This window comes from Propithecus coquereli, unplaced genomic scaffold, assembly GCF_000956105.1.
Source record: "Propithecus coquereli isolate 6110/MARCELLA unplaced genomic scaffold, Pcoq_1.0 Scaffold169, whole genome shotgun sequence".
Classification (NCBI taxonomy): domain Eukaryota; kingdom Metazoa; phylum Chordata; class Mammalia; order Primates; family Indriidae; genus Propithecus; species Propithecus coquereli.
In genome coordinates, this window is record NW_012141524.1 from 3,576,690 (window position 1) to 3,603,476 (window position 26,787).

At 36.4% G+C, this 26,787-nt stretch overlaps 1 protein-coding gene across 1 annotated transcript in view; it reads right to left on the reverse strand.

Moving 5' to 3' along the window:
• KYNU (kynureninase) overlaps positions 1-26,787 on the reverse strand; it is a 155,563-nt gene that overhangs the window by 55,934 nt on the left and 72,842 nt on the right. The window contains exons 8-9 of the mRNA XM_012641740.1: positions 11,442-11,540; positions 10,589-10,662 (exon numbers count right to left, since the gene is read on the reverse strand). Coding sequence (XP_012497194.1) covers positions 10,589-10,662; positions 11,442-11,540 — 173 coding nt within the window. The remainder of the gene's footprint in view (positions 1-10,588; positions 10,663-11,441; positions 11,541-26,787) is intronic.

Sequence of the window (26,787 nt, forward strand, 5' to 3'; positions counted from 1 at the left end):
CTTTCTATTTTTAGTAGAGACGGGGTCTCGCTCTTGCTCAGGCTGGTTTCGAACTCCTGAGCTCAAACAATCCACCCGCCTCGGTCTCCCAGAGTGCTAGGATTACAGGCGTGAGCCACCGCGCCCGGCCCCTAAATACTTTTAAAATTGCCTGGAATATAGTAGATGCTCAATAAATATTTCCTTAATGAGTGCAAATATAGCACAGGGACATTATTAACCTATGCCTTTAAGAAGTGTAAGTCAAAATCCTTTCACAATGTTCAGTGAACATATTAACTTCTTTTCATAAATAATCGTAGACTTCTCTGCTCTTGTCTTTTGATTACTCCAAGCTCTATTCATCTATTATCAGCCAAAGTGTTTCTTCCAGCCTTTACTGACAGTCTTTTCCAACGAATCAATCCAATTTGGATGGCCAAATGCAAGCAAGCTTGGTTTTGTGCATACTAAAACTCAGTTTCATAGGATTTAGCACTGTTGCATGAGTACAAGTCCCCCAGTCGAGTCCTTAGGCTGTGTCCTCGTAGCAGGGCATTAATGCTGATAAACTATCATATAGAATAAGAAGAAAGGCTTGGGAAACAGAAACTTACTTGTTACAGTTCAAGCAGATATTGGACTTCAGCAATAATCGTAGTTCAGACATACATAGAGAAGGTAGCACTAGTGCATAGGAATAAGGAACAGAGAAAGCAGAAAATATAAACTAAAACAAGAACTCAAAACAAAATAAAACAAACAAAAAGAATAAAAATGAGATAAAGAGAAAGTAATGTCTGAAGTCCGGGCAGTTGGTAATCAGCACATTGGTAGGAAAAGTAAGTGTGGCTAAGGGACAAAAACATATTCAAAGACTCTAATGACAAAGGAAAAACATTGAAAACTGAGAAAATAGGTTGTTTTAGCTCAGAAATTGTACCTTCATCCCTGGACACCAGCAATCAGTCCCCAAGCATGCCTGTTATAAGGCTTGACATGGCATGCCATGAAGCAGGTAGAATATTACTAACACACTCTTAAGTAAAGAAGATCTCTATCAAATCCTATTTTCTACAAAATATTCATGTATTCACAATTGCTGAGCTCTGTTCTAATTCAGCTGATTTAATGCTGTTCTAGAAGTGGTTTGAAGAGGTATCACAAAATTCACTTCCTTTCCTTCCTCTCTTTTGTCCACCCATCTGTAAATATTGGTGTTTCACTTGGTTGTTATATATTCAATTACTTCTTCAAATCTTACTCTACAGGAGGCTTCTTCAAATATGTCCAGTGAGCTAACAGTATGATAAGTATAGTCATAAAAATCACTTCCTGAAATGATGAATTTTAGTTATTAAAAAATTGTTTTCTGAAGTTTTGGGATAATATGTTGTTCTTGTAAAAGCTAAGTCAATATTTTTTTTTTTTTGGTGTGAAAGCAATATTAACTAAAAAGCCTTTGAACATTTTCTGAGTATACTTTCTTGAACTATCTTATTATTTTGAAAGATTGGTTTACAATCCTTTGAGATAATACTGATGTTCCAAGCACAAGAACAGAAAGAAGATGGCTGGATTTAAGACTTTAGAAAAAACTATTTGAATTTTGTTCATCAGTGTTGATTAAAAATTCATGAAGGATTTTTAGGTTGTCTGTAGCTAGTTTTCATGGATATATTTGGTCTTCATAGAAGCATATGGAAATACATATTTAATTTGACAGTATTTTGCAAATCATACCCACTTCAGAATAATTTGCGAAGTGGAAACGCTTCCATATGTTAGAAGATGGTTTGTCTATTATGCTGAGAGTAAAGAAAGAGCCATATATTCAATAGCAATATTTTAAAAATTATTTTGGGGGGACACTAAGGATTATGAAAGTAAAGAAAGATTAACAGGAATGTCCCTGTGCCCAAAGAATTTAGAATTAAGAAGATTTCAATTAATAATCGTTTTCTCAAGCAATCATGTCGAACATGCTGACATGACGTCTCCTAGGGATCACAGACTCCTTAAAAAAACAAAGTGCCACATGGCCTTTTTCTGTTTAAATTGCCATGGCTTCTGCCAAATCTTCTAGACCTCGACCAAAGCTGATTGGAGCAGGGATTAATATGGGAACCAAGGTAACCTAACTATACATGAACTGGTCATGAGGGCAAAAGGTGCTAGTTCTAGACAAAACAGTAATTCCCATTCAATCAAATTTCCTCCTCTGGAAGAGCAAACACAGGTGAACAAAGATGGATTGCATGGTGCAGACGTTTGTCTAGAGCAATAAATTTCAAGTGTCCTTGTAGTCTGTGAAGTTAGCCTGCCCCAGGCTTGGAAGTACCAGGACCCACTGGGGGTGCTTGTGTGATGAGACAGTTGCCCGGCCACCTCACCCAGCATGCATCATGAAAACACACTTCCACCCAGGCTGTTTGGAAATCACAAGGAGCCAGATGGACACATGTACGTTCTAAACAAGGACGTATAAAAATACAGCAATAGCTCCTCACAATTAATAGTAAAAAAAATCCTGTAGATTTCAAAGGTCACTTCAGGGACAAAACTTGAAGTAATTAAAACAAGAGCTGAAAGCTCTTTGACAAGTTTTACTTTTTTACCTCTGAAAGGTTCATTGACCCTATATATCTTCAGAGACACTAGACTGCAATTTTAGAATAGAAAATAAATGTTGAGATTTCAAAGGACTTCAGTGTTCCCAAATTAATGATTATGTCATGAATATCAGAGTAGTGATTTGCAAGCAGGAATGGTTTTAATGTACCTTTTTATACTGATAATTACTATTTTGGCTTTCTTTAAGAGCCAGAATTACTTTATTTCCTGAGATTAAAAAAAAAAGATTATTTACTGAATTTATTTTTAAGTGCTCATGCCTCAATGCATATAAGTTAGTTTTATGATCACAGGTTAATTTCACCACATGGGAAAATTATCTGGAGAATTTGGCACAGTAAAAATTGTCATAGTAAGAAAATAAAAAATCCTTTTAAGTAAAATTATTGATCTAAAGTGGTTTCAAAATAAAAATAGGTTTAGAGACCTAAATCTATCACATGAATATATGGTATGTCATGATTCCACAGAAATTTCATGATTCCTTCAAATGATTTGTCCACTTTTGTGTCCTGTACAGTGGCAATTTGAGGAACTAAGAGCAGGAGTAACCCATTTCATGAGTGTGGATCCAGAACTGAGAATGCAAAGCAATCACGATTTTACCACTGTTTATGATTCCTAAAAAATTGTAGAATAGGAATAAAGAACAATTTTATGATAACAAGGTGGGCTTTAAAATGGTAAGCCAGTAACTCAGATTCCATAAAAATTCTAGTGAAGAGAATAAAAAGGAAAAGATCACTTGACATATCCCCTTAAGAAATGCCAATTGAGTAATTCTTTCTTCTTTTATACCCCCTTAAATTTGTGAAACTTATGAAGTGAATCTCATAGGCAACAATTTCACCTTTCAAAGTAACAGAGAGTAAATTTATTCACTTAGAGGATTCTCTGCAGGTTTCCCCACCTCCTTGCTCAGGCTTTTCCCAAGCAGCTGTGAGTCAGTCATCTATCCTGCCACTGCTGCTATGGCAAACTTATTCTCAGAATTTACCCAGCAATGAATCAGAGATTGCCTTATGACATATTCTAATTTTATGTTGTCTGTCATTTAAATCGCTTACTACACTATTTAAATAACATCTCTCCAAACGAATTGTAACGTTTGAAAATCATAGGCAATAGCCTATATTTCCATCTTTGAAAGTTTATGGCTCATAAATATTTGTTAATTATGTTTGTTCGTGTCTCCTTAATCAACTCAAGATCATTCCTTTTACATGAGAAAGCAATGAACACCTTCAGAAGACACCTCTGTTGGAGTAAGATAAAATGTGAGTTTTACCATATTTAGTTTCTGAGATAAAGATGTGTGTCTGTGTGTGTGTGTGTGTGTGTGTATGTGTGTACACATACAAACATGTTGAAAACCCTTATTTTCTGATGGCAAATGAAAAACGTGGGAAAAGATCACTTAAAATAAACTCATTTTAAACTTAATGGGGGAAAAAAGGGTTTGATTGAGATGCTATTTTAAAATATAAAGTTAAAAATTAAAAAAATTATTTGTTGACAAAATGTAGATTAAAATTATAATATCGTAATTCTTAAAAAGAATAAAAAATAAATCAAGTATTGATATTTTGGTATATTTCTTGACAAAATGCTATGACAGCAAAATATAATCTCTTTCATATTATGTTTAACTTTTTCAACATGACCTTAAAGGTGACAATTTTTATATTAAGATTTATAAGGCCATTTCTCTTTAATCCTTGATATTCAAGTTATTTGCTTTTAAAGTACCTTGTCAAATTTCCTCTACTTCACTTGTTAACAGCTCTATCTGACAAATTTTCATTGTCCATAATTTTGTAATTCAAGAGTTTTCCAATTTCATTTTCATGATGAAAACCTAAATCTCTTCAAAAAAAATTTTTTATGATCATTTTTCATTGCATTATCTGGTATTTATAACATTCTATTATATAATCTAAGACTTACTAAAGTAATTCATAGAGGTAGATGCTAATACTTATGGGGAAAGGGTGTTCAGGTAAGGACTATAATAAGTGGGAAGTTTATTAGTGAATATTTTCCTAACAAGACAATTTTGCTTTCCTTGTGTCTTTGGGGACTGGGATAATTTTGGATAATGAGGAACTCTTGCAATATGCAATCAGATGAAAATAAGAGTTACAAATTGTGCAAGTGGTAAAGCAGAAAATGGAAATTGGTGTCTTCTAAAAATGTGTATTGTTGAAATCATGGTAGCTAATAAGATACTCCGGGGCACTCAGGGCAAGAGAACCAAGACTGAGGCTTTGAGAGAATCAACGAAAAGGTAAAAGAGTAAAACTCGTAAAACACAAAGGAGCACTCACATCCACGGGAGTAGAAGCAAGAGAAAGCAGTACCACAGAAGCTTGGAGACATGGGAGGCAAACACTAAAGTCAAAGGAGATGGTCTTTATATATGGTTAACAGGTCAAGAAGTTGTGGCTGAAAATTCATCCATGAACACCTAACTTTAGAAACAGGCTAAATACGTAGAACAGATGCCTCAGGAGGCCAAGGTCGTATTTCAAGTGGGGATTCTTCAAGAACTCTCACTGAGAAATCTATCGATATTGGTCTATGCCAGTATCAATAGAATTGAAAACATCGGAGTCTTGTGAATTCACACACTGTGCTACTGCCGTCTATACTTCCTTGTGCTCTCAGTCTGTACTCAAGGAGACCTTATCCAGGTACTAGGCAGAGATTTGTTAAGTAGTAAGTCAGAAGAGATCACTATAAAACTAAACAAGGATTAGATGATAGGTAAGTTTTGGGCTATTCTCAACCATTGCCTGGAGAAATATGTGGAATTGAAATATATCAAGTCAGTATTCCCCAGAACAAATGTGCATAAGATTATCTCCCCATATAAGCTTAATTATACAGTTAGGCCAAGAATGGCATAAGCTTTATCATTTTTAAAATCTTTTTGCTGAATTTTCTTGATGTTTACTTTTATTTTTTCTTGGACTTTCTTAAGAATTGTTTGATGTGCATTTTTGTTGTTATTGTTGTTGCCAAATAATAACCTGCATTTCCTTAACCAAGAACTGAAGTCAGCCAGCCTCTTTGACTGGTTCTTTTGAGAGTGCAAATTACTTTTAACAATAAAGGAGATGACTCAAGCCCTTAAGAAAGCTTTAAAAATGTCATTGCTGTTTAAAGCTTTCAATCAAATGCCTCTAACTGGTTATGGAAATGTTTGGCATGATTTAAAATTGAGCATTTTTATCAAAATTGTCAGTAGGCCCCATTCTTGGCCACTCAAAAAAGCTGAAAAAAAAAAAAAAACATAGGAATTGACCATTTCAAGAAATCTAATACAATGTGGGTATTTGTAGGTCTGTTATGCCAGTGTGGAAAGTGAGGAACAGCATGTATGTATATATGATTTCACTGCATAGGGTAAAAAAGTAAATGATAGATGGAATCTTAATAGCTCATGTGATCCACTCTGGTTTTCATAGTAGAGTACCTTTTTTTTTCTTTTTTTAAAGAGGCACAATATTTTGAGGCTGGGTGCGGTGGCTCACGCCTGTAATCCTAGCACTCTGGAAGGCCTAGGCGGGTGGATCGTTTGAGCTCAGAAATTCGAGACCAGCATAAGCAAGAGTGAGACCCTGTCTCTACTTAAAAAAAAAAAAATAGAAAGAAATTAGCTGGACAACTAAATATATATATAAATTAGCCAGGCATGGTGGCGTGTGCCTGTAGTCCCAGCTACTCGGGAGGCTAAGGCAGAAGGATTGCTTGAGCCAGGAGTTTGAGGTTGCTGTGAGCTAGGCTGACACCACGGCACTCACTGTAGCCCAGGCAGCAGAGTGAGACTCTGTCTCAAAAAAAAAAAAAAAAAAAAACCAGGCACAATAGTTTGAATTGCAGCCCATGGGCTGATACAGAAGAATCTTTCGATAGGATTCAGATACCTTCCAATGCCCTAAAACCAAAAGGTTAAATACTGCTCTAAAGTGTGCCAGAACAGCTTGCATTTGTAAAGTTAAAAAAAATTCAAGGTTATTTAAGCACGTCTTTTAGTGATACATTTACGATAGCCAAATTTGTACAAAGTCTTTCCTTTTACATCTCAGAGCAATAATTAACTTCGTAGACTGAATTGAAGTCTGCTCTGAAGTGAGGGAAAAACACCCAAGAAGGCACTTATTCATAACCCATCCTAATTCACTATAATTCTTAACTTCAGACAAGGTTTAGAATGCCATTGCAATGAGAAAAGGTGATGACGAACTAAGGAAAGGTTAAGTTCTAGTTGAGAATAACAGCTTGAGTTATGACGCTTAATGCAGTGGATTGACTCTGGCCTCTAATTCATTCATGCTCTTTATGTGCAGAAGGGTCTTGGGAAAAGTCTTAGGTCATCAGTTTTGAACAATGGCCAAAATGCCTATTTAAACAGAAAAAGGAAGTGAAATTTCTTGGTACAGACGTAATTTACCAGTTGCTAATGAAAACATCACATAAAAGACTATTTCGAAATTATATGCTGAATATTAAGCTTCTAGAATGCACTGTCACATATCCTGGGATCCACTTTCTACACCAGGTACGCCACCTACCCCATCATGCTTTCCTCACCGCAGCCCTGATGAATGTTTAAGCATTTTTTTTAACCACACGCTTGGAATGCTCCCTCACCTTTACTTCCAAACTTCATTCTGTTCTACCTCTTTAGTGAATTGTAACTACACAATTATTATACTATAAATACACAGTCAAATGATCAAAAATAAATAACTTAAATTATACACTTTAAAATACTTGTTAAAGAGTGAATGACTAGACAAGAAAAAGAAACATCATTTGGATTTACTGATTTGAAATAACATGCTTAGCCACTAGATGTCACCCTTTTTTCAGCAACAAAGTACTTCTTCACCCAATGTGCAACATCAATACCGGTGACTCTTTGTTCCACTATATTTGATGTTCTCCATATGGAGAACATATATCTCAGCTACATATTGAATATGTTAATAGCGAAAAACTCTTTAGTTTCTCTAAAGGTCTAAGAGAACAGAAAAGAATAGGTAACAGAAGGCTCATTAAACACAGTTAAACCAGCTGATCTCAGAGCCCTAATAACTGAAATATAATTATTAATTGGCAATACAGTCAGTACTCACACTGGAACTTTGGAAGTTCAAGTTGGATTTGACCTGTGTGCTAGAAAGATTATCATTATATTGCTCACAAAAAAACTCCCCTCCATCTTCAAACTATTTTTATTTATTGAACATCATTGTAACATCTACACAATTAGTCTTATTTAGACAGTGTGTTATTTTAGGCTTTCATATCTTTTTCATTACTTACTCTACCACTCTTTCCGAAGGTAGTGTTTGATTTGCAGATGCATAAAGGAGTAAAATACACTATGAGAAATAAAATTAAATTTTAGGAAAGCATTTCTTTTCCTATCAGGGACAATGAACAGATTATCTGAAAATAGCTTGTCCCTGTCTTGTACAAATCTGCTACATCCCATTTCTAATTAAATAGCTTCATCCCTAACACACATTAAATACGTGATATCTAGTACAGAAGAGGGAGGTAAGGCTAGAAGTTGGCAGTACTGAAATTAGTCACGCTGACATCATATAAAAAGAAGTTTTAAGAGTGTGAGAAAACAACAAGCAGAAAAACAACCACCACCAGGGTTTTTTGTAACACGGCCTTCACAAGTCAAACCTGATTTTGAGTCCTGTCAGTTTCCAAAGCTAGATAGTTAAAAATGCAGCAATAGCTAATAACATGTAAGTTTCTAAAAAATTTAAAAGCATGGCCCTCATACACATGCAAAATGAATACACGTGAAAGATCTCATTCAATTCATTAATAAGGAGGAATCCGTAAGATAGCAGTGAGACTGGTGCAAGAGAATTCAGGGAATGGAGATTTATACAGTCAAGCCTACAAAGGCCTGCTGAAATAAACTTGGTAACAGACACAAACTAATGTCCTACAAGCTCACAACCATAATCTTTGGAGTAATCTTTCCTGCTTGAGAAATATGATTTCCACCGGGCAAAAGTCTACATGTTAACATGCAAATTCACAGTCAGTCAACAAAGTTCTTATTAAATACTAAATAATTACCAAACAATACTTGGACAAGGCTGTTAAAGAATGCTCCAATGACATTTTTAAAAGATGTCCCTCATCTTTTTCTTTTATTTCCCAAATTTTGGATATATAGTTTTTCATATAGCCCCATATGGACCAATCACATATAGTACTTAAGTGGCTATGCTTAGTGTCTTAAATGCATCATCTTATTTTATTTTCACAATACTTGGTTATGAGGTAGACGCTATTATCTCCATTCAGAGACCAGAACACTGAAGGGTCAAGGAATATTCTTCAGGCTACAGACCACCAAGAGACTGAGTTGGATGATCTTCCTCCTGGGAGCATAAACTTAACATGGATTTAAACGTTATCTGGAAGATTTTGAGATTCCACCAAATGAGGAACATGTGAGCACACTCCAACCCCTTCACCCTCTCCTGTTCCTTGTCCGTGGTGAGAGAAGTCTTAGGCGCAACAGCAACAGTCCTATGTGCAAGGTCAGAGCTGAACTCCTAATGCTGGCATTCTCTAGAATTTGCGTAGATTACTCCCCCCACCCCGCCTCCACTGGCTTCCACTTTGGGTTGATATAATACATCAGATGCTCTATTAAAATTTAAATACATTGAGAATGAAAAATGGCCAGGGTGGTGAGTCATCATACAAAAGCAAGCAATATCTTGCATACTGTCTATGTGGACAACAATTACACTAGGTGAAATGTTTTATCAATGGGATTTGTTAAAAATGAAAAAGAAGACTTTTAAAATATATGTGGTATTCTCATAATATATGCTTTCTATTCTTCTCAGAGAATTTGGGGACATGGAGAGAAATCTAATGGAGTGACAACAATATATTCGAAGAAGATGTCTGCTTGACTAAATACCTGTCCAAAGAAAATGCTTTTTTTAATTTTAAAATCTTGAAGAAGTTTTAGACACGATTAAATAAACTATAGAAAATCATCTTAAATTTCTGGGATTTATATGCAGAGAACTTCAGAAATGTGAGGTGCTCCAACCTCCATTGCTAATTCAGCTTCAATTCTTGTAGAGATTATACCACTCAGCCAGTGCCTGAGAAGATTCAGAAAACTAATCAAACATTATTATACTGTCTATTAGGAGTCCAGACAGTCTCTTCAGCACACATATTCCAATACAGCAACTGTGAAAAGGTTTTTTTTTTCTTCCTGGAATATTATTTCTTTATCTCCATACCAGATAAAAATAAAAGGAACACTTATGAGTTCCCCAGTCAAATAAAAATGTGTAAATTTGTTGGTGTATTACATTTGCATTTATACTTGCTCTAAAAATGAAGAGAGTTCTATAAAATAGTGAAGTGTTACTTTTTATGTAGTCAGTCTGTTGTTCAGTGTTCAGCTTCCCCAGGTTTCATGGATTATAAAGTCTTTTAGGACAGAAGATACTCCCTATAAGCCATCATGTAACATTTATAGCTTTAAAGGTAGAGGTAATTTTAATAATAACATGCCATATTTAAGGCTCTATTAGGCACAGCTCTGGTTGCCTTTGATTTATTCATCAATTTGAGGATTCTGAAATTTTCTAAAGCCTAAATTTTGGAAAAAAATTCAAGTGGTCTCTTTGCATTAAACCATCTGCTCTACATGATTGCAGTGACTCATTTTTAGCATTGAAGCTTCCCTTTTTTGATCAAATTTCTTGTTTGACCAATTGAACTCTTTGGAAAGCATTTTATTTCTGGTAAAGTGTATCACTGACAATAGAGTAGTGAAATAATTCTAGTCTAATCCAGCTTCCTAATGGACAGCATCTTAAAGAACTCATGTAAATTTAACATATTAATACAAATTAATTTGTTCATCATTAAAGAAGAATCTGAAGATGGTACTCACGCAGGTTTAATTTTATGGGTGTGCTTTTCATGGACAAAGGCACCAGCAAGACCTCCTGCTCCTGCATTTAAATACTGGATTGAAAATAAATTAAATTGTATGGGTTTACCTAAATACATGACAAAAAAACCAAACAATGTAATCATTTGAATTTTTTTAATGAAACCACAACTTTTGATCTGTTCAAAATGAGTGATATTTTGAGTTGTTATAATGAAAGAGAAGGTTTGGACACCTTTTTCAAAAACAAAAACAAATGAAAAATAGTATCATCAAGCTGAGAATAAATTGGTATTATTTTTTTGGTCAAATTTTGCGCCAGACCTCCACTGAGGTCTGTCTGATTTCAAAATTGATACATTTAAATTATTTGGTCATAAAATATTTAAATAATAAAAGTAACATATTTTAAAAACACCTGAATTAAAATTGGTTTTATTTTCCTGCTCCCTGTCAATTAAATAGTCTTCAAATACCAATACCAAGTTGATTCTGTAAGAATTATCTTTATGTATGTAGAAATTTCACAACTTACCAACAAAAAAACCTGAGAACCTAATCCATTTTAGTTAAGTTTTAAATGCAGGGCTTTTTCCCCAGACCCTCCTGACTTTTTCATAGCAGCTTAGGAATTGAAGGAATAAGTTTTCTATGGTGAGAGAAATACTAGATTCAATTATTTATCGTATTCCTCTATAATATGACTCTACTATTAGCTAAAATTAAAAAATGCAATAATGAAAGAAATAGGAAAGTAAGTCAAATCCTTAAAATTGACCCATGGATCCATTTTTCCCTGCAGGTTAATGTCAATGTGCAATAAAAGGATGTAAATATATTAACTAGTTCGTACCTTGTAGGAACACCAGCAGGCAAAATCAACTCCCCAGTCATGTAAGTGGAGTTCAACGTTTCCAACTGCGTGAGCTAGATCAAAGCCAACAAAACAACCCTAGGGAAGAACACAATAACAGATTTTGAATTTGCTTAATGGTTAGAAATAGTAAATACAAACATCTTTAAGAAAATCTTTGACAAACTGCTGTACCATAAATAATGGTTCGCCCTTTGTGCAGTGGTTCACAAACTGGGATTCTCAGTTCCCAAGACCCTTTCAGGAGGCCTGCCAGATCAAAGCGCTTTTCATAATACCAAGATATTCTTTGGTTTTTCACTGGGTTGACATTTGCACTGATAATGCAAAAGAGTGATGGTTAAAACTGCTGGCACCTCAGCAGGGACCAAGGCAGTGGCACCAAACTGTTGCATCAGTCACTGCATTTGTCCCAGTCATTCACCTGGGTTGGGGGTGAGGGGAGTTTTACTTAAAAATCTCTTTGTTAAAGCTCTACAAATGATCAATTTTTATTAAATCTTAACACCTAATTCTAATATTTTTAATGTTTAATGTAGGAAGTATACATAAAACTGTTAACCACATTCTGCAGTAGACTGTTTCAAAATAGTGCACTTGTGCAATTATTCGAGTTGCAAGGTGAATTAACTACTTTATTTTATGGAGAATTACTTTTGCGTGAAAGAGCACCTGACAGACAAACAATGGTAATTCATATCTGGGTATTTGATAGACGTTTTTTTTTAAATGAATGAAGTGTCTATTGCTTCAAGGAAAACAACTCATAGTATTTGTACCCAACGATAAAATTAGAGTTTCCAAGAGAAATTAGAATATCAGAAAACTTGTATCTACCTCGAAGAGTGTGACTACTTTCCAGTATTATGAGATATTTCTGATGAGTTTAGTAGTAATATATAATTTTTAAAATATTGTATAACTAAATACATCAATATTTGGAAAATAGGCATAATTCTATGAGCTGATATTTTCCAAATGACCAATGCTTGATGTTACATATCAGGCGTTGATAAAATTTACTCAGAATGCAGAATGCAAGCCAATGGATTTTAATGTAACAGAACACAGAGAATTCAGTTACTTGGTTTCACATTCCGTACTACAACTCCTAGGAAATCCTCACTCATCAAATTCTAGTGTGATATCAAAGAATATACACAATTAACTGAAAAGGTTATTAAACTATTCCCGCCTTTTCCAACTATATATCTGCATGGGTACCAATTTTCTTCATACGTTTCACCAAGAGGAAAAAGAGAGATTGAACACAGAAGCAGGGATAAAAAACCCAGCTGTCTTCTCCTAAGTCAGATGTTAATGAGATTTGCCAAATGTAAAACAATGCCACTATTTTTTGTTTGTTTTAGAAAACATAGGCTTTTATAACAATATATTGCTTTTATTAATATGTAATGAGTTTGTTTTTATTCTAAAATAAACACATTTTAAAATTCTGTTTTTTTGGTTACAAATATATAACATAGACACAATATCAAGTCCTCTTTGCAATCTGTGATGAGTTTTAAGAGTGTAAAAGGTTTCCATTTCTAAAAAGTTTCAGAATTGCTGCTTTAGTGTATCCCAGTAACCAAAGGAGTTAATAGAGATTTTTTTTGTTTATCACCTAACCCCACATATGTCCGTATTTAATTTAATTAGTTCACGTAGACACACCGTGGTAAACTGCACCCATGGTTCTGATTCTTTGCTCCTTCACGTACCATGTCCTTTGCCGTATGACTGTTCAGTTCCTCCCACTGTGGGCAGAGTGTGATTCTTTGCCACTGGGCAGAGTCAGGTGACTTGTTTAGACAAACAGGATGTTTGTCACACAATAAAAGCAGAGTCTCAAAAAAGCACTTGAGTGACTAGGCTTGTTCTCTTGCTCTCTGCCACCTCTATGAGAAGGACTTGCTTGGACCAACCTGCAGGCGCAGGTAGAAGAGGAAAGAAATAAGGACCAGAGCCATCCTCACCTCAGCTGCTCACCTACACCTCCCAGCTGGCCACAGATGCATGAGTGACAAGCAGGACACCTCTGGCCAAGTCCTGCCTAAATCAGCCGACACCAGGGTTATCCGTAAATAAATGATTATTGTTTCAAGCCAAAAAGTTTTGAGATGGTTTATTACACTGCATTTTTATGGCAAGAGCTAACTGATACGTATACTCAGTCCAAAAAGAGCAAGGCATAATACACACGGTTTTAGGAATTATAGCTGCCATTCCACTCAAAGAGTCCAGCTACAGAAGGATCACAAGATGGGAGGTTTGGATCAGTTACTGCTTAAATCGGTTTAGTTCCCATGTCAGAATAAGAGTGTGTATCCATGCTCAGTGCTGTTCTGTAAGCAAAGATGCATATTTCTGATACACTACAGATAATTAATGTCGGCTAGCTGTTTTATCTGATGTTGAATTTTTAAAAAGTATTCTTATCCAATAATAGAGGGAAAAAATGATGTTGTTTGTTAGAGAATTTCAAAGTTAATGTTGACTCTACTGTCTTCTCCATATACATTGACTTTAAACCTTAACAGCCTCTTTAGATCTGACTCCATTCTGCCTTATTTACTTGTCATATGGATTCGAGTGTTTTGTATGTCTGCCTAGTGGAATTCACAATGTTTTTGAGTAGAAACCAAGCCTCTGTTCTCACTAAATTCCCAAAAAGACAAACCAGAGCAATGGTTAATTATGCAAATTGTTCCCCAGTAGTAACTTTCTAATTTAATGCTTATGATCAAAACCATTTACCTACATATCAAAATGCTAATTTTTTTTGTAAACAAAAGGTCTTGCTCTGTCTCCTGGGCTATAGTACAGTGATGTATGTCCTCATAGCTCACTGCAACCTCTAGCTCCAGGGCTCAAGCGATCCTCCTGCCTCAGCCTCCTGAGTAGCTGCATTATGGCATGCACCCCCACGCCATGATAATTTTTCTATTTTTTGTAGAGACAGGGGCTTGCTCTTGCTCAGGCTGGTCTCGAACTCCTGGCCTCAAGTGATCCTCCAGCACTGGCTTCCCAAAGTGCTAGGATTACAGGTGTGAGCCAACATGCCTGGCCAAAATGTTAAAATTTTTACTTAGAAAATATAGTGATTCATTCCACATGAAGACAACTTTGTACATGAACATGAATTTAAAAATTCATCATTAAATGAGGTCATAGAACTTTGTAAAACATTTTACCTCTGGGTTTGCCTTAGTTTACCAGGTGTACATGTGATAATTATATGCCCCAAATGTTAGATTTCCTGTAACATTGAAAGAACACATCTCTCAACTGAAGTAAAGTTTCTGAAGTAAATAATTGCAGTGGGATGATTTTAGAATTGTTCTAACACCTCCTAAGAATAAATAACTCCAAACTGCTATTATGGTGTTTTCCCCAGAGCAGAGAGATGCAACCTATGAGATGTTTTTATAAAGTTATACTGGAACGTGACCAGTCTCATTTGTTTAAATATGGGCCATGGCTGCTTTTGCACTATAGAAACAGAGCTGAGTAGTTGCAACAGAGACCATATGGCCCATGAAGCTTAAAATATTTTCTACCTGACCCATTATAGGAAAGATTTGCTCACCTCTAACCTATAGCATTAATTTCCCTATAGAAAACTCAGCATATTGAAAAGTAATTAATTAAAAATCCCACTCACTATAATGTGACTGGAACTAGTATCTTACAAAAAGTTCTTACCAGTATTTTATAATTGATGAATTTGTGCTTTGTTTCTCACCAAAATGAATAAGGTAGGTACTTTGTGCTAAAATTAAGTTTGAAGAGTGATAGGAAGGGAATACAATTAATCTCCATCAAGTCTTAGAAATTATCAAAACCTGGATTTGCAGACTAATGTTTAGGTTTCATAGATACATACGCACATTTTTTATTTGTATTTATGATACTGAAATCCTATTTGGGAAAAAGTAAAAATTAGTTATCCTAAATTTGAAGCCCTCTTTTTTCTCACCAACATTTTGAATTAAAGCAATGATTTTTTTCATGAAGCAATTTTTACAGCTCAACTTTTCATAGATATGCTTTTTCATAACTCAACTTTTCTTAGAAAATTCAAGGCATAGAAAAGGCAATACTTTTACTTTTATTTTATTATCAATTATTTGTAAAGAATGGCACATAGAAGAAACCACAAAACTTCACCTACCGTATCCTGTTATTAAAAGCCCTGTGGCCACATTTGTGGCACCACATCAAAAAATCAATTGCGGCTTCTACGATACGTTTTAATGCATGCACAATTCTTTGCCCATGGATGGCAGTAAATATAAATTATTAAAAGATGACTGTTTTAAGGAAAGGATTTGGAAGATATAAACTTGAAGATCATCACAAGGTGATTTTACAAAAGTGTCACTAGATGGCAGCATCTTAAAAATAACAATGATAAACAATTAATAGTTCTCTAAAACCTCCCCAGAGTCATCCAGTTAGGTATTCTCATTATTTTACCTCTAAGAGTAGGTAACACGATATGTACAGGTAAAAACACAAACTCTACACTTGAGTGCCTACTTTATGCAATCTGTAATAAAAATCAAGTATTTTTCAACACATTTTTATTCAAAACTACCCACAAGTGCTCACACTCGTATTGACACAACCACATACCAGCATGACATTGTTCAGCCACCATGCCACCTATTACAGTCAATCCCCAAACTATTGCAGTCCTCCTCTACTCATCCCGAGTATGCCCCAGCCTGCCTTCTTCCAATGAACTTTCTAAATCACATATTTGATGACGAGACCCCTGTTTCCCTTAAAGAATCCTCGTTAACTTCAGAATATAATTCACACACCTTAGTGACCTGCTCCTTTCTAGCTCTCTTGTCTCAGGTGCCCCCATACCTCCTCACTCTATTTACATAGACTTTTTCCAGGGAATTCTTTCTCTCCTCCTTTGCCTGGCTAGCTCATCTTGTGATCACAAGATAACTTCTATGGGAAGGAAGGTTGTTTTGCCACCTCTCTCCCGTCTCTCATCCTACGGCGCTATTTGCATATCTCGTTTGTAGCAATTTTCCAATCTTACTGTCTTCTCTCACACGACACGAACCCGTATAATTATTGAATAAATAAGTAAGTGAACAAATAATAAAGTCTTACAACTGTCAATAGATATTCTCTATAGTGATGTTAAATATTAAAAGAATATTATTTGAGGTTCTCTGTTTCTGATGATATTTTATTGCATATGCTATTATTCAGACATGGCATCTTTTAAAAGGAAGTATCTCGGGCAAAATGTAGTTAATAATATGTTCAAGATTCCCCTCAATTAAATAAGGAATATCAGTGTGTTTTGTCCTTGCCATCTTTACTAACATGATGCAAAGAATTTTTCTCATCAATGGAGAAATATGATACACAGGGCCTGTGTTGAAATTTCCAGGGAAAGAGCTAGCTCTCTCTCTCTCAACTTTGATTAATTATTTGTTTATTTATTAGAGTGAAATGCAGAATGGTACAGCTGAATTATTTTCCTAATAACATTAAATTGCTGATAATTTTATTGATCCATTTTATAACAAATTGACTTTGGACTATTATTATTATTTTGTTTATTCCTTCTTCACCAAAAAAAAAAAAATTCTATGAATCATGAAGACCATTAATAAGTAGTAGATTTAGTATGAAAAATGTAATTATACAAGATAAGTTAGTCGTGGCTATACCCAGGGCTGATATTCAATTGATAGGCATTGCTAGGCTCTTATCAATTGTTGACATAATGAAATACTTAAGGTAGGTAAATAGCCTTTGTCCTAAGCCACCCGAATAACCACCCGTGGTTGCAGCCCTGTGTCCCTGGGAGGTGCGTACATAGGGTGCCTGTGGCTAATCATAAATACCAGCCTCTGAATGTACACTGCCACGTGCTGGCCCAGCCTCCAGTGGATGAGACAATGTCCTTGCCAGTGCCACTATCATTATGGTGGGTTAACTCTAGGTGCCTATCAGTCCCTCAAGGCCAGCGGCAGGGAGTAGCTGGTACTCCCACAGAGTATGACCTTCTCGTGCCTGACTGTGACAACGGGGACCTCCATATCATACCAATTAGATCTTTAAGTGTTTTGAATATCATTCCTTGCTTGATACAAAAGTAATAGGAAACAATCCAAGGACGACAATGCTATCAGTTTGGACAATATTATCTTAAAGAGTGTGATGGAAAATTCGAGGAAGATGAACAAAAAAAGAAAAAGTTACAGGGAGACATGTGTGTTTGTGTGTGTGTGTGTATGCACATGCTAGTCAACTCTGCATAGATGGTGGGAACAAGCGGTGAGTGAACAATTACAGGTTGGCTAGTTAACCCAGATCTTGTGCTTTCCCAAATTAATTCCTAATTAGGAGCTGTTGAATAGAATTAGCAAAAGCTAGGAATGGAGAGGAGAATGAAAACTGATAGGTTTTCTTGCCACAGTGTTGGATCACTCAACTTTCCAAAATTCATTCAATGTTATAATTCAAAAGCACACATAGATGCTAAGTAGAAACAACAACAGTAAACATCTCTATAAAAGGGGCCTCTACCAACTCTGTAAATACCTCATGGCAGAGTGAATTTCTATTCTGAAAGTCCTTCCTTTTATCCAAACTAAATTTATCACTGCCTTCAAAAATTTTTCTCACTCTTTTTTCCTTTTCTTCCAACTCTCTGGTTATGAGCAGGAACTAAGTATTATTTTGTGTATAATGTTCACTCTGTACTTAAAGTCAATAAATTATACGTGTCACAATTTCTTTCCAAAAATTATTTAATATAGCTATCTACTATTTTTTAATGCAGTATGTTAAGCCTTCACTTATTTATATCAATAGTTCAATGAAAATAGCAGCTCTTCACTGTTAAAACATAAAACAATACAAAATGAAAACAAACACACAAATAAAAGGGAAAAAGACACAGTTTTCCGGGTAAACATTTTAGAAATGAAGTAGCATGGCAACTGGAATCAAGGCTTAAATTGTCTATAGGACAGTACATGAATGCTACTCAAAGTTATTTTAATCTATGGCTCTTACAGATAATGCAAGACAAAAAAAAAAGAATAATAAGTATATGTATTGCAGGGAAGAAATCCACACAATATTCCATCCAGGCTGCTAGTCACTTGATAATCAATTCTAAAATGCTCGTATTGAAGTTTAGCAATAAACAGGAATAGAAACAAGAAAAACGAGGACAGTAGACAAGATTTCACCCTCAACCTTGTGATGGATTACCTAAGATTAAGGTCCAATAATTTCCAATGTATCTCATCAAATATTACTTTAAAATGTAAACATATAGAGACTGGTGATAATCACAAATAGCCCTTACTCTACACAATAAAGTAATTGGGAAAACCTGCATTGTCCTAGCGCAACTGATTGATGGTACCCAACTCCAATATGCATACACAGAGACCATGGGCCCTGGTAAAGTGAACACCGCTCTGTGCCAGTCCTGCGTGCTGATGCCAGGGAGCTGGATGCCATGAATATACTCGGGAATTTCCGAACGGCTTAATTTTGACGGTAAGAAATCCAATAAGGGAGTGTTCTGAATCAAAAAAGAATATGTCATGACAAAATGTACACAGAAATCAAGGGACCCATTAAACTAAACATGAGTACCTTTAACTTAAAATGGGAAGGAAATCAGAATGAACATTTTCCCTGGGTGACTTAAAAACTCTACTTTGGACAAGGGTAAGCTAAAAAGTGCAAAATGAATTCATCCGGAAATATTCACTTATTTGTCAACCTGTGTAACACAGGGTTAGGATTTCATTACCCACTTACATCAGGCCATACCTTGATATTTTTAAAAAGTGTAGTAACTTATGCCTATAGTTACCCTAAAGTAAAATTTGAAGGATGTGTCCTTTCGGGAAAGTAAAGCAACACAGGATGGATGTTGACTAGAAGGGGGTGGACACAAGCAAGCCAAAGCGCTTGTCTTGGGTAAAACTCCTGGGTTCCTGAATGGGAATGGTGAAACTTTACTCAGGTGTTGGAGATGGCCAAGCTATCACAATTTTTTAAGCCTTCTTGGCCTCCATTTATTTCACAAGTAAGAGAGAATTTAGATTTTTTGAAATTAATATGTAAATGAATTATTCTTTGTTTAAGTTCTAGAAATCTCCCTGCAATTGTATTTATATAGGTAACCGGTTACCCTGTGGGGAAAACTGATAAAGGAGTATCTGGCACCACAGTTATGTCCTCTAGTTACATGAACAGATGGAAAAGGGAAATGACAGCTTCTGAGTGCAGTGGGAATGTACCTCCTAACTACCTCAGTGCGCCCCTTGAACCAATTCCCACTGTGTGGTTTGGCCCCATCTTAAGGTTAAATGAATTTGAGAAAGCATTAGTGTAGTTTCCGTGGTGTTAGAATGGCTTGTTTTTTCTAAGACACCTTACAGAATCTGTCCTCACCTTTGCCAAGTACTTAACACAGGCCACGGCAATTTTCTATTTGTGTGTCTCTATGTCCCATCTGGTTCTGAGCTCTTTAAAGACAGAGACCTTGGAGTTTTTCTTAATCTCTATTATCTCTCTCCCTTTTTCTCCCTTTTCAAACCCGGTGCCTCACATAAAGTGAGAGATCAATACACACATGAAAGAATGAAGTTTCTTGAGAGCACTGTGCACCCCAGCTACCATTACAAGGTTTGGGGAACTTCCTGCTGGCCTTCTCTCCAGTGTCAGGAAATTCATTTCCCAATCATACAGAGGCTTGCAAGCTCTTTTAATGAGAAAGAGAGTTTCTGCAAACACCCCAAACGTCACTGAAGAGATGCTAATGGGAGTGACAAAGGTGCCATCATCTAGGAGAACTGCTGCCAATGGAACAACTGCCTAAGAGATTCACCAGAAGGAGGCATGGAGGGGCCAGCGTCTTGGGGCCTCTCTAAAGGAGAGTAGCTGGGAGGAATGGGTTTGAGGCTGTGAGAAGGGGCACTGCTTAATGCTGGCATTGAGCAGAATCTAATTCAGAAAGACTTCTTGCTCCTGTTCTTGATATCTAGGAGCAAAGTAAATATTGTGGGTTTTCAATATTCTCAAAAGAGCCAACTACATCACCTACAAAGACAGAGGTTTCAGATTCCCAAGAAAATAAACGACCAAGAAAAGAGGATTATATATTGTCTCTTTGATATTTCTAAATGCTGAGACCTCTTTATCGTTACATGATTAGTTCACATATATATGAAAGGAGACAATACAGTGGAAGGAGAGCTTTGGTATCAACCATAGCTAGACTCCAACTCTAGCCTTTACCAACTGCGTAAGTCACCTTGGGCAGGTGCTCGACCTCTGTCACAGACTCAGTTTCCTTGGTAAACCCATAGTGAAAACTTTCTCTTAATGTTGCTGGGAAAATTGGAAATACTACATGTCAAGTGCCTAGAGCTCTGTACGCCATCAATGGTAGCTACTATTATTCACATTTTTACAAAACACCATTTCAGAAACTAGAGTCATCATTTTAGCCCTGCTTTCTTAAAGAAGACATTGATGAGTTTGTCAAATTCAAAGATGAGAAATGAGAGGAGGGGAGAAAAGGAACATTTTGCTAATGAAATTTAAGGGAAATGTGTCAGTTACAAAGGTATGAGACAGCGCTAACATAGAAAACAAGCAGAAAGGATTCGGGAGGGAGGGAGGAAAAGCAAACCCATCTTGAGACCTTAAATCATTGTGTAATTTGCAGGTTCAGACTTCTTACTACTTAACAAAGTGTGTGCTTTAAAGAGAAAATTTCATCTATTTCTTTTACCAAAAAAAAAACCAATAATTGTCATGCTCTATTTATTCTCAGAAGTACAAAACCGGGAAAAATAAAACAAATTTAGTGGTACTGTTCTCTTCTATAGTCTTTTTCCAGCTGGCAAAGACCTCACACAAAAAGTAGTTTGTTTGATTTATTTCAGAGACCCAAGATGGGAAAAATAACTTAAGGTAATTTTTCTAGCTTAATTTAGTTCATTTAATATTTAATGACTTAATGGAGCAGTCTGCATGTTCTAAGTGTGTCAAAGAATAGAAATGCAATTTGGGAAAAAACTCAAAATTTGCAAAAAGTTACTTGATTTTTAAAGTTCTTAGCCACTATAAGTAATTCTGCAGAAATATTTGATTCTATTTAAATGGGAATACAGTTGTGTTTTTTATGCAATTCTGTGATCCATCAAAGTATCCTGACCTACTCTATTCTTGATCTATACATACTTATCCTTTCACTGGTCTAACAGGTATATATTTAAAGATAAATGACTATGTGCAAAGCACTCTCGAGAGCCTGTGCGATTTCCAAGGCCCACACTCAATCAGTCATCAAACACTCTACTGACATAAGCTTCCTAAATTTGAGAGCTAAAATAGGCATAGAAATAATTACAAGACAGTGCAAAAGATAGCCAGTGGTACATTTTCCATCATGCTGTGGAAGTACAGCAGGAAGGTAGATTTATTGTGACATAGAGAAACAAAAAAATTTTGATAATAAAGGTCAAAAATTTAGTACTCAGGTTTCTATGAAAGTAAGTCAAGGGAGAGGGCTCAAGAAGGCACTGGAGACATTAGATGCCAGTTCTCCTCACACAGAAGAACCAAAGTTGCATCTGAATAATCATAACCTGAACAGAATATTAAGGGCAGAGTGCTGGAGCATAGTGGAAAACTCATGGGAAGGAGGGGAGTTACAGAAAAAGAAGGAAGCAAGAGGCTGGCAGAGATCGGTTAGGCACCCTGAAGGACTTGGCACTGTGTGGGAAGGGCAGGTAGGGGTGTTTGGGCTCCCCCTGCCCCTGCAGCAGACTGCTGGCATTGGAACTGTCACAGAGCTCCTCTGCCCTCATGAAGCAGAACACTGGTGTGGGTGTTGATTTGGGGACTTCTCATGGGCGTGACACTAGACTGAAAACTCACCCCAGGTCACTCACCCTTCCCCTGAACTCGGGCAGGGGTGGTGAGGTGCCATACTCAGGCTGCAGCTATCAGGGGACTGTGATCTGCCCAGGGATCTTCATTCTTTGTGTCTCCACATCACAGGAGCCCCCAGTGACATTCCCCAGTGCCCACTGAAAGGATGGCAGCTGCACAGGGCTGGCTGGTCCAAGGGGAGCTGTCGGGTTCCCAGCAGTCTATCCTTCAGGGAGTGCTGCTCCTAAAGGAAGGGAGAGTGCAGCACACCACGGGAGCCATGCCTTGGGAGGAAGGAAACCAGACCGTATACTCTCTAAAGCCAAGAGCTCCCCGCTTGTGGGGGGGCGGGGCATTGGCTGCACCACTTCCAGCAGATACACAAGCTGTGCTTGGCTTTGCAAGGGAGGAGTGTAATCCCATCCTACTGGGTGAGATACCTGAGTGCTCAGGTCTGATGTGGAGAGAGGGAATTTCCCTCCCCATCCACATACTGCTGCAGACACAGCCATGGCTGTTCCTACTGGAAGTTGGAACAGGCATACCAGAGGACTGCCTTTCTGGGGCTCTTAGGGGTACCTGAGTTCCCACTGGAGTGTAGCCACCAGGCTCAGACTTGAGCAAAAGGTGGGGTCCCTCCTCCTTTTGCCCAGAGTAGCAGTGTCTCAGTAGCAGAGAGCAGGAGAGCTGGGGAGCTCCATGTTTTGAGCTGAGGGAGGAGGCTTTGCACCACAGTCATTCTGGTGATGAGTGATGGAGCAGGGGTCTATTATGACCTTTGGCTACATTGCAGCCTGGAGACAGACAGCAATGTCTAACTGAACTGAGTTTCCTGAGCATCAGGATAGGGGCACGACAGGGAAACAGACTGTGTTCCAGCCTGCCAAAGTTGTGGTGCTAGGGAAGCATCCTTTACCTTTGGAGAGACTACAGTGCATTCCACCAGAAGCTCCCTGCCACCCTCATTAGGGACTGGTATTTGTGCTCCTCATGTGGGACCTGAGGACAGGCTTGTCCAGTACAGCTACACCCAGCTTCATCTCCCACCCTCCAGGGCTTAGCAGGGAGCTCAGGCCACTAGGCATTCCACAGACCAGCCCATTGCCTGCAGCAATTGAGAGCTACAGGAAGATCAGACATAAACCCAAGTGCTACTGCCACAGCTGGCTTTTACTAATAATCACCACCTAGTGGCCTTGAGATCAAACTGCAGAACCAATACAAAATCCGCTGACACAAGTGCACAGTGTTAGGAATAGATAAGTTTCTTGAGATCTCCATTGGCCCCTCAGAAGGTCATGAGCCTAGTCACATGCCCAACACATTGTTACTGCAACCAGCATTTGAGAAAGCAATCACACTACAGCTATCTATAAGCAAGGAATACATACAGAGTCATTGCCACTGAACACACCCAGAAGCAAAATCAAACAACCATACACTACATTATAGTCACCCTTAAGGAAAAAAACAAGCAAACAAGTCCTATCCAAATGAAAGTAAATTCAAAAATAAGAAGATGAGATGTTTCTCCAGATGAGAAGGAACCAGCATAACAATTCTGGCAGTAGAAAAAACAGAGTGTAATGACATACCCTACAGATGACACTTGCTCTCTAGCAATGGATCTTAACCAAAATGAAAATTCTGAAATGCCACATAAAGAATTCAAAATATAGATTGTCAACAATCTCAATGAGATACAAGAGAAATATGAAAACCAATACAAAGAAATCAGAAAATTAATTCAGGATATGAAAGAAAAAATTACCAAAGAGATATATATTTCAAAAAAAAGCAAGCAGAAATTCTAGAAATGAAAAATTCATTAAAGGAATTCAAAATTACAGTTAAAAGCTGCAACAATAGATTAGACCAAGCAGAGAAAAGAACGCAGAACTTGAAAACAGATCCTTAGAATTAACTAAGACAAAAATAATAAAAAAAAGAATTTAATAAAATGAACAAAACCTTAGAGAACTATGGAATTATGTAAAGAGTCCAAACCTATGAATCACAAGTATTCCTGAGGGAGAAGAAAAAGCAAAAACTTTGAAAAACCTATTTGAAGATAAAATTGAGGAAAACTTTTCTAGTCTCACTAGAGATTTAGACAATCAGATAAAAGAGGCTCAGAGAACTTTAAGGAAATATACTGTACAAAGGACTTCATCAAGACTAAAGTCAACATGAATTTTAAAAAATTCTAAAATCAGCAAAAGGAAAGCATCTAGTCACCTGTAAAGGAAAGCCCATCACACTAACATCAGACATATCAGCAGAAATCTTACAAGCAAGGGAGATTGCTTTTTAAAGAAAAAAATGTCAACTATGAATTTTATACCCTGCTAGCATAAGCTTTAAAATTGAAGGAGAAATAAAGTCTTTTGCAGAAAAATAAATTCTGAGGGAATTTGTTACCACTAGATTGGCCCTATAAGAAATGCTGAAGGAAGTTCTAACTCGATACTCACCATTATACAACCACACAAAAGTTAAAACTCAGAAGTCTTACAAAACAATTACACAAATAGGCTACAAAGCAACTAGATAACAATTAACATGGCACACATTAATATTAATTTTGAACATAAATGGATTAAATGCCTGCTTGAGAGATATAGATGGACAGAGTGGTAAAAAAACAAAACAAAAACAAAAACAAAAACAAAAACAAACCATGACCCAACTTTATACTGCTTAGAAGAAATCCATCTTACTATTAAAGACACTTATAGATTGGAGATAAAGGGGTAAAAAAAGATATTCCATGTGAACAGAAACCAAAAGTGAGGAGGAGTTCTATACTTATATCAGATAAAACAGACTTTAAATTAACAACAGTAAAAAATGACAAAGGAGATCATTATATAATGATAATGGGATCAATTCAATAAGAAGATATAATAATCCTAAATATAGATGTACCTGATATTGGAGCAACCAGATTCATAAAACAAATTTTAGCAAACCTAAGAAAAGAGATAGATGGCAATGCAATAATAGTGAGGAACTTCAACACCCCAATGACAGCACTAGACAGATCATCAAAACAGAATGTCAACAAAAAAACATTGGACCTAACTTGGACTTCAGACGAAATAGGCCTAACAGACATTTACAGAACATTCTACTCAACGACCACAGAATATACATTTTTCTCATCAGTGCAAGGAACATTCTCCAAGATAGACCATATATTAGGCCACTAAACAAGTCCCAATAAATTTTTAAAAATTGAAATCGTATCTAGTATCTTATTATGTCACAGTGGAATGAAACTAGAAATCAATTCCAAAAGGAACCCTTGAAACTACACAAATATATGGAATTAAACAACCTGCTCCTGCATGATCTGTGGGTCAACAATGAAATTAAGATGGAAGTCAAAAAATCTTTTAAAATGAATGAAAAAGCAGGCACAACATACTAAAACCTCTGGGATACAGCAAAAGCAATGCTAAAATGGAAGTTTATAATGTTAAAGCCTACATCAAAAAAAATAGAACACAAATTAACAAACTAACATCACACCTCAAGGAACTAGAAAAACAAGAAAAAATAAAAAACTAAGGTGTCAGAGGACAAGAAGTAACACAGAACAGAGCAGAACTAAATTTATATTAAGACCACAAAACAAAACAAACAAACAAAAAACAATATAAAGGATCAACAAAACAAGAAGTTTTTTCTTTGAACAGATAAACAAAATTGATGGATGGCTAGCTAGACTTACCAAACAAAAAAGAGAGAAGGTTCAAATAAACACAATTAGAAATGGAAAAGGAGACATTACAACTGATACCAAAGAAATACCAAAGATCAGAGACTACTATGAACAACTCTATACTCACAAATTAGAAAACCTAAAGGAAATGGATAAATTCCTAGAAACATACAACCTCCCAAGTTTGAACTGGAAATAAATACAAATCCGAAACAGAACAAGATGAGTTGTGAGACTGAATCAGTAAAAAAAAAATTCCCAACAAAAAAAAACCCAGCACTAGATGAATTCACAGCTGAATTCTACCATATGTACAAAGAAGAAGTAGTACCAATCCTACTAAAACACTTCCAAAAAAATCAAGGAGGAGGGGATTCCTTCTTAACTTGTTCTATGAAGCCCATATTACCTTGTTACCAAAGCCAGGCAAGGATACAACAAAAAGAGAAAACTACAGACCAATATCCCTTATGAACATAGATGTAAAAATCTTCAACATAATATTAACAAACTTAATCCAACAGCACATCAAAAAGATAATATATCACAATCAAGTGGGTTTTATTCCAGGGATGGAAGGATGGTTCAACATATGCACATCAATAGATGTAATCCACTACATAAAAACAATTAAAAGCAAAAACT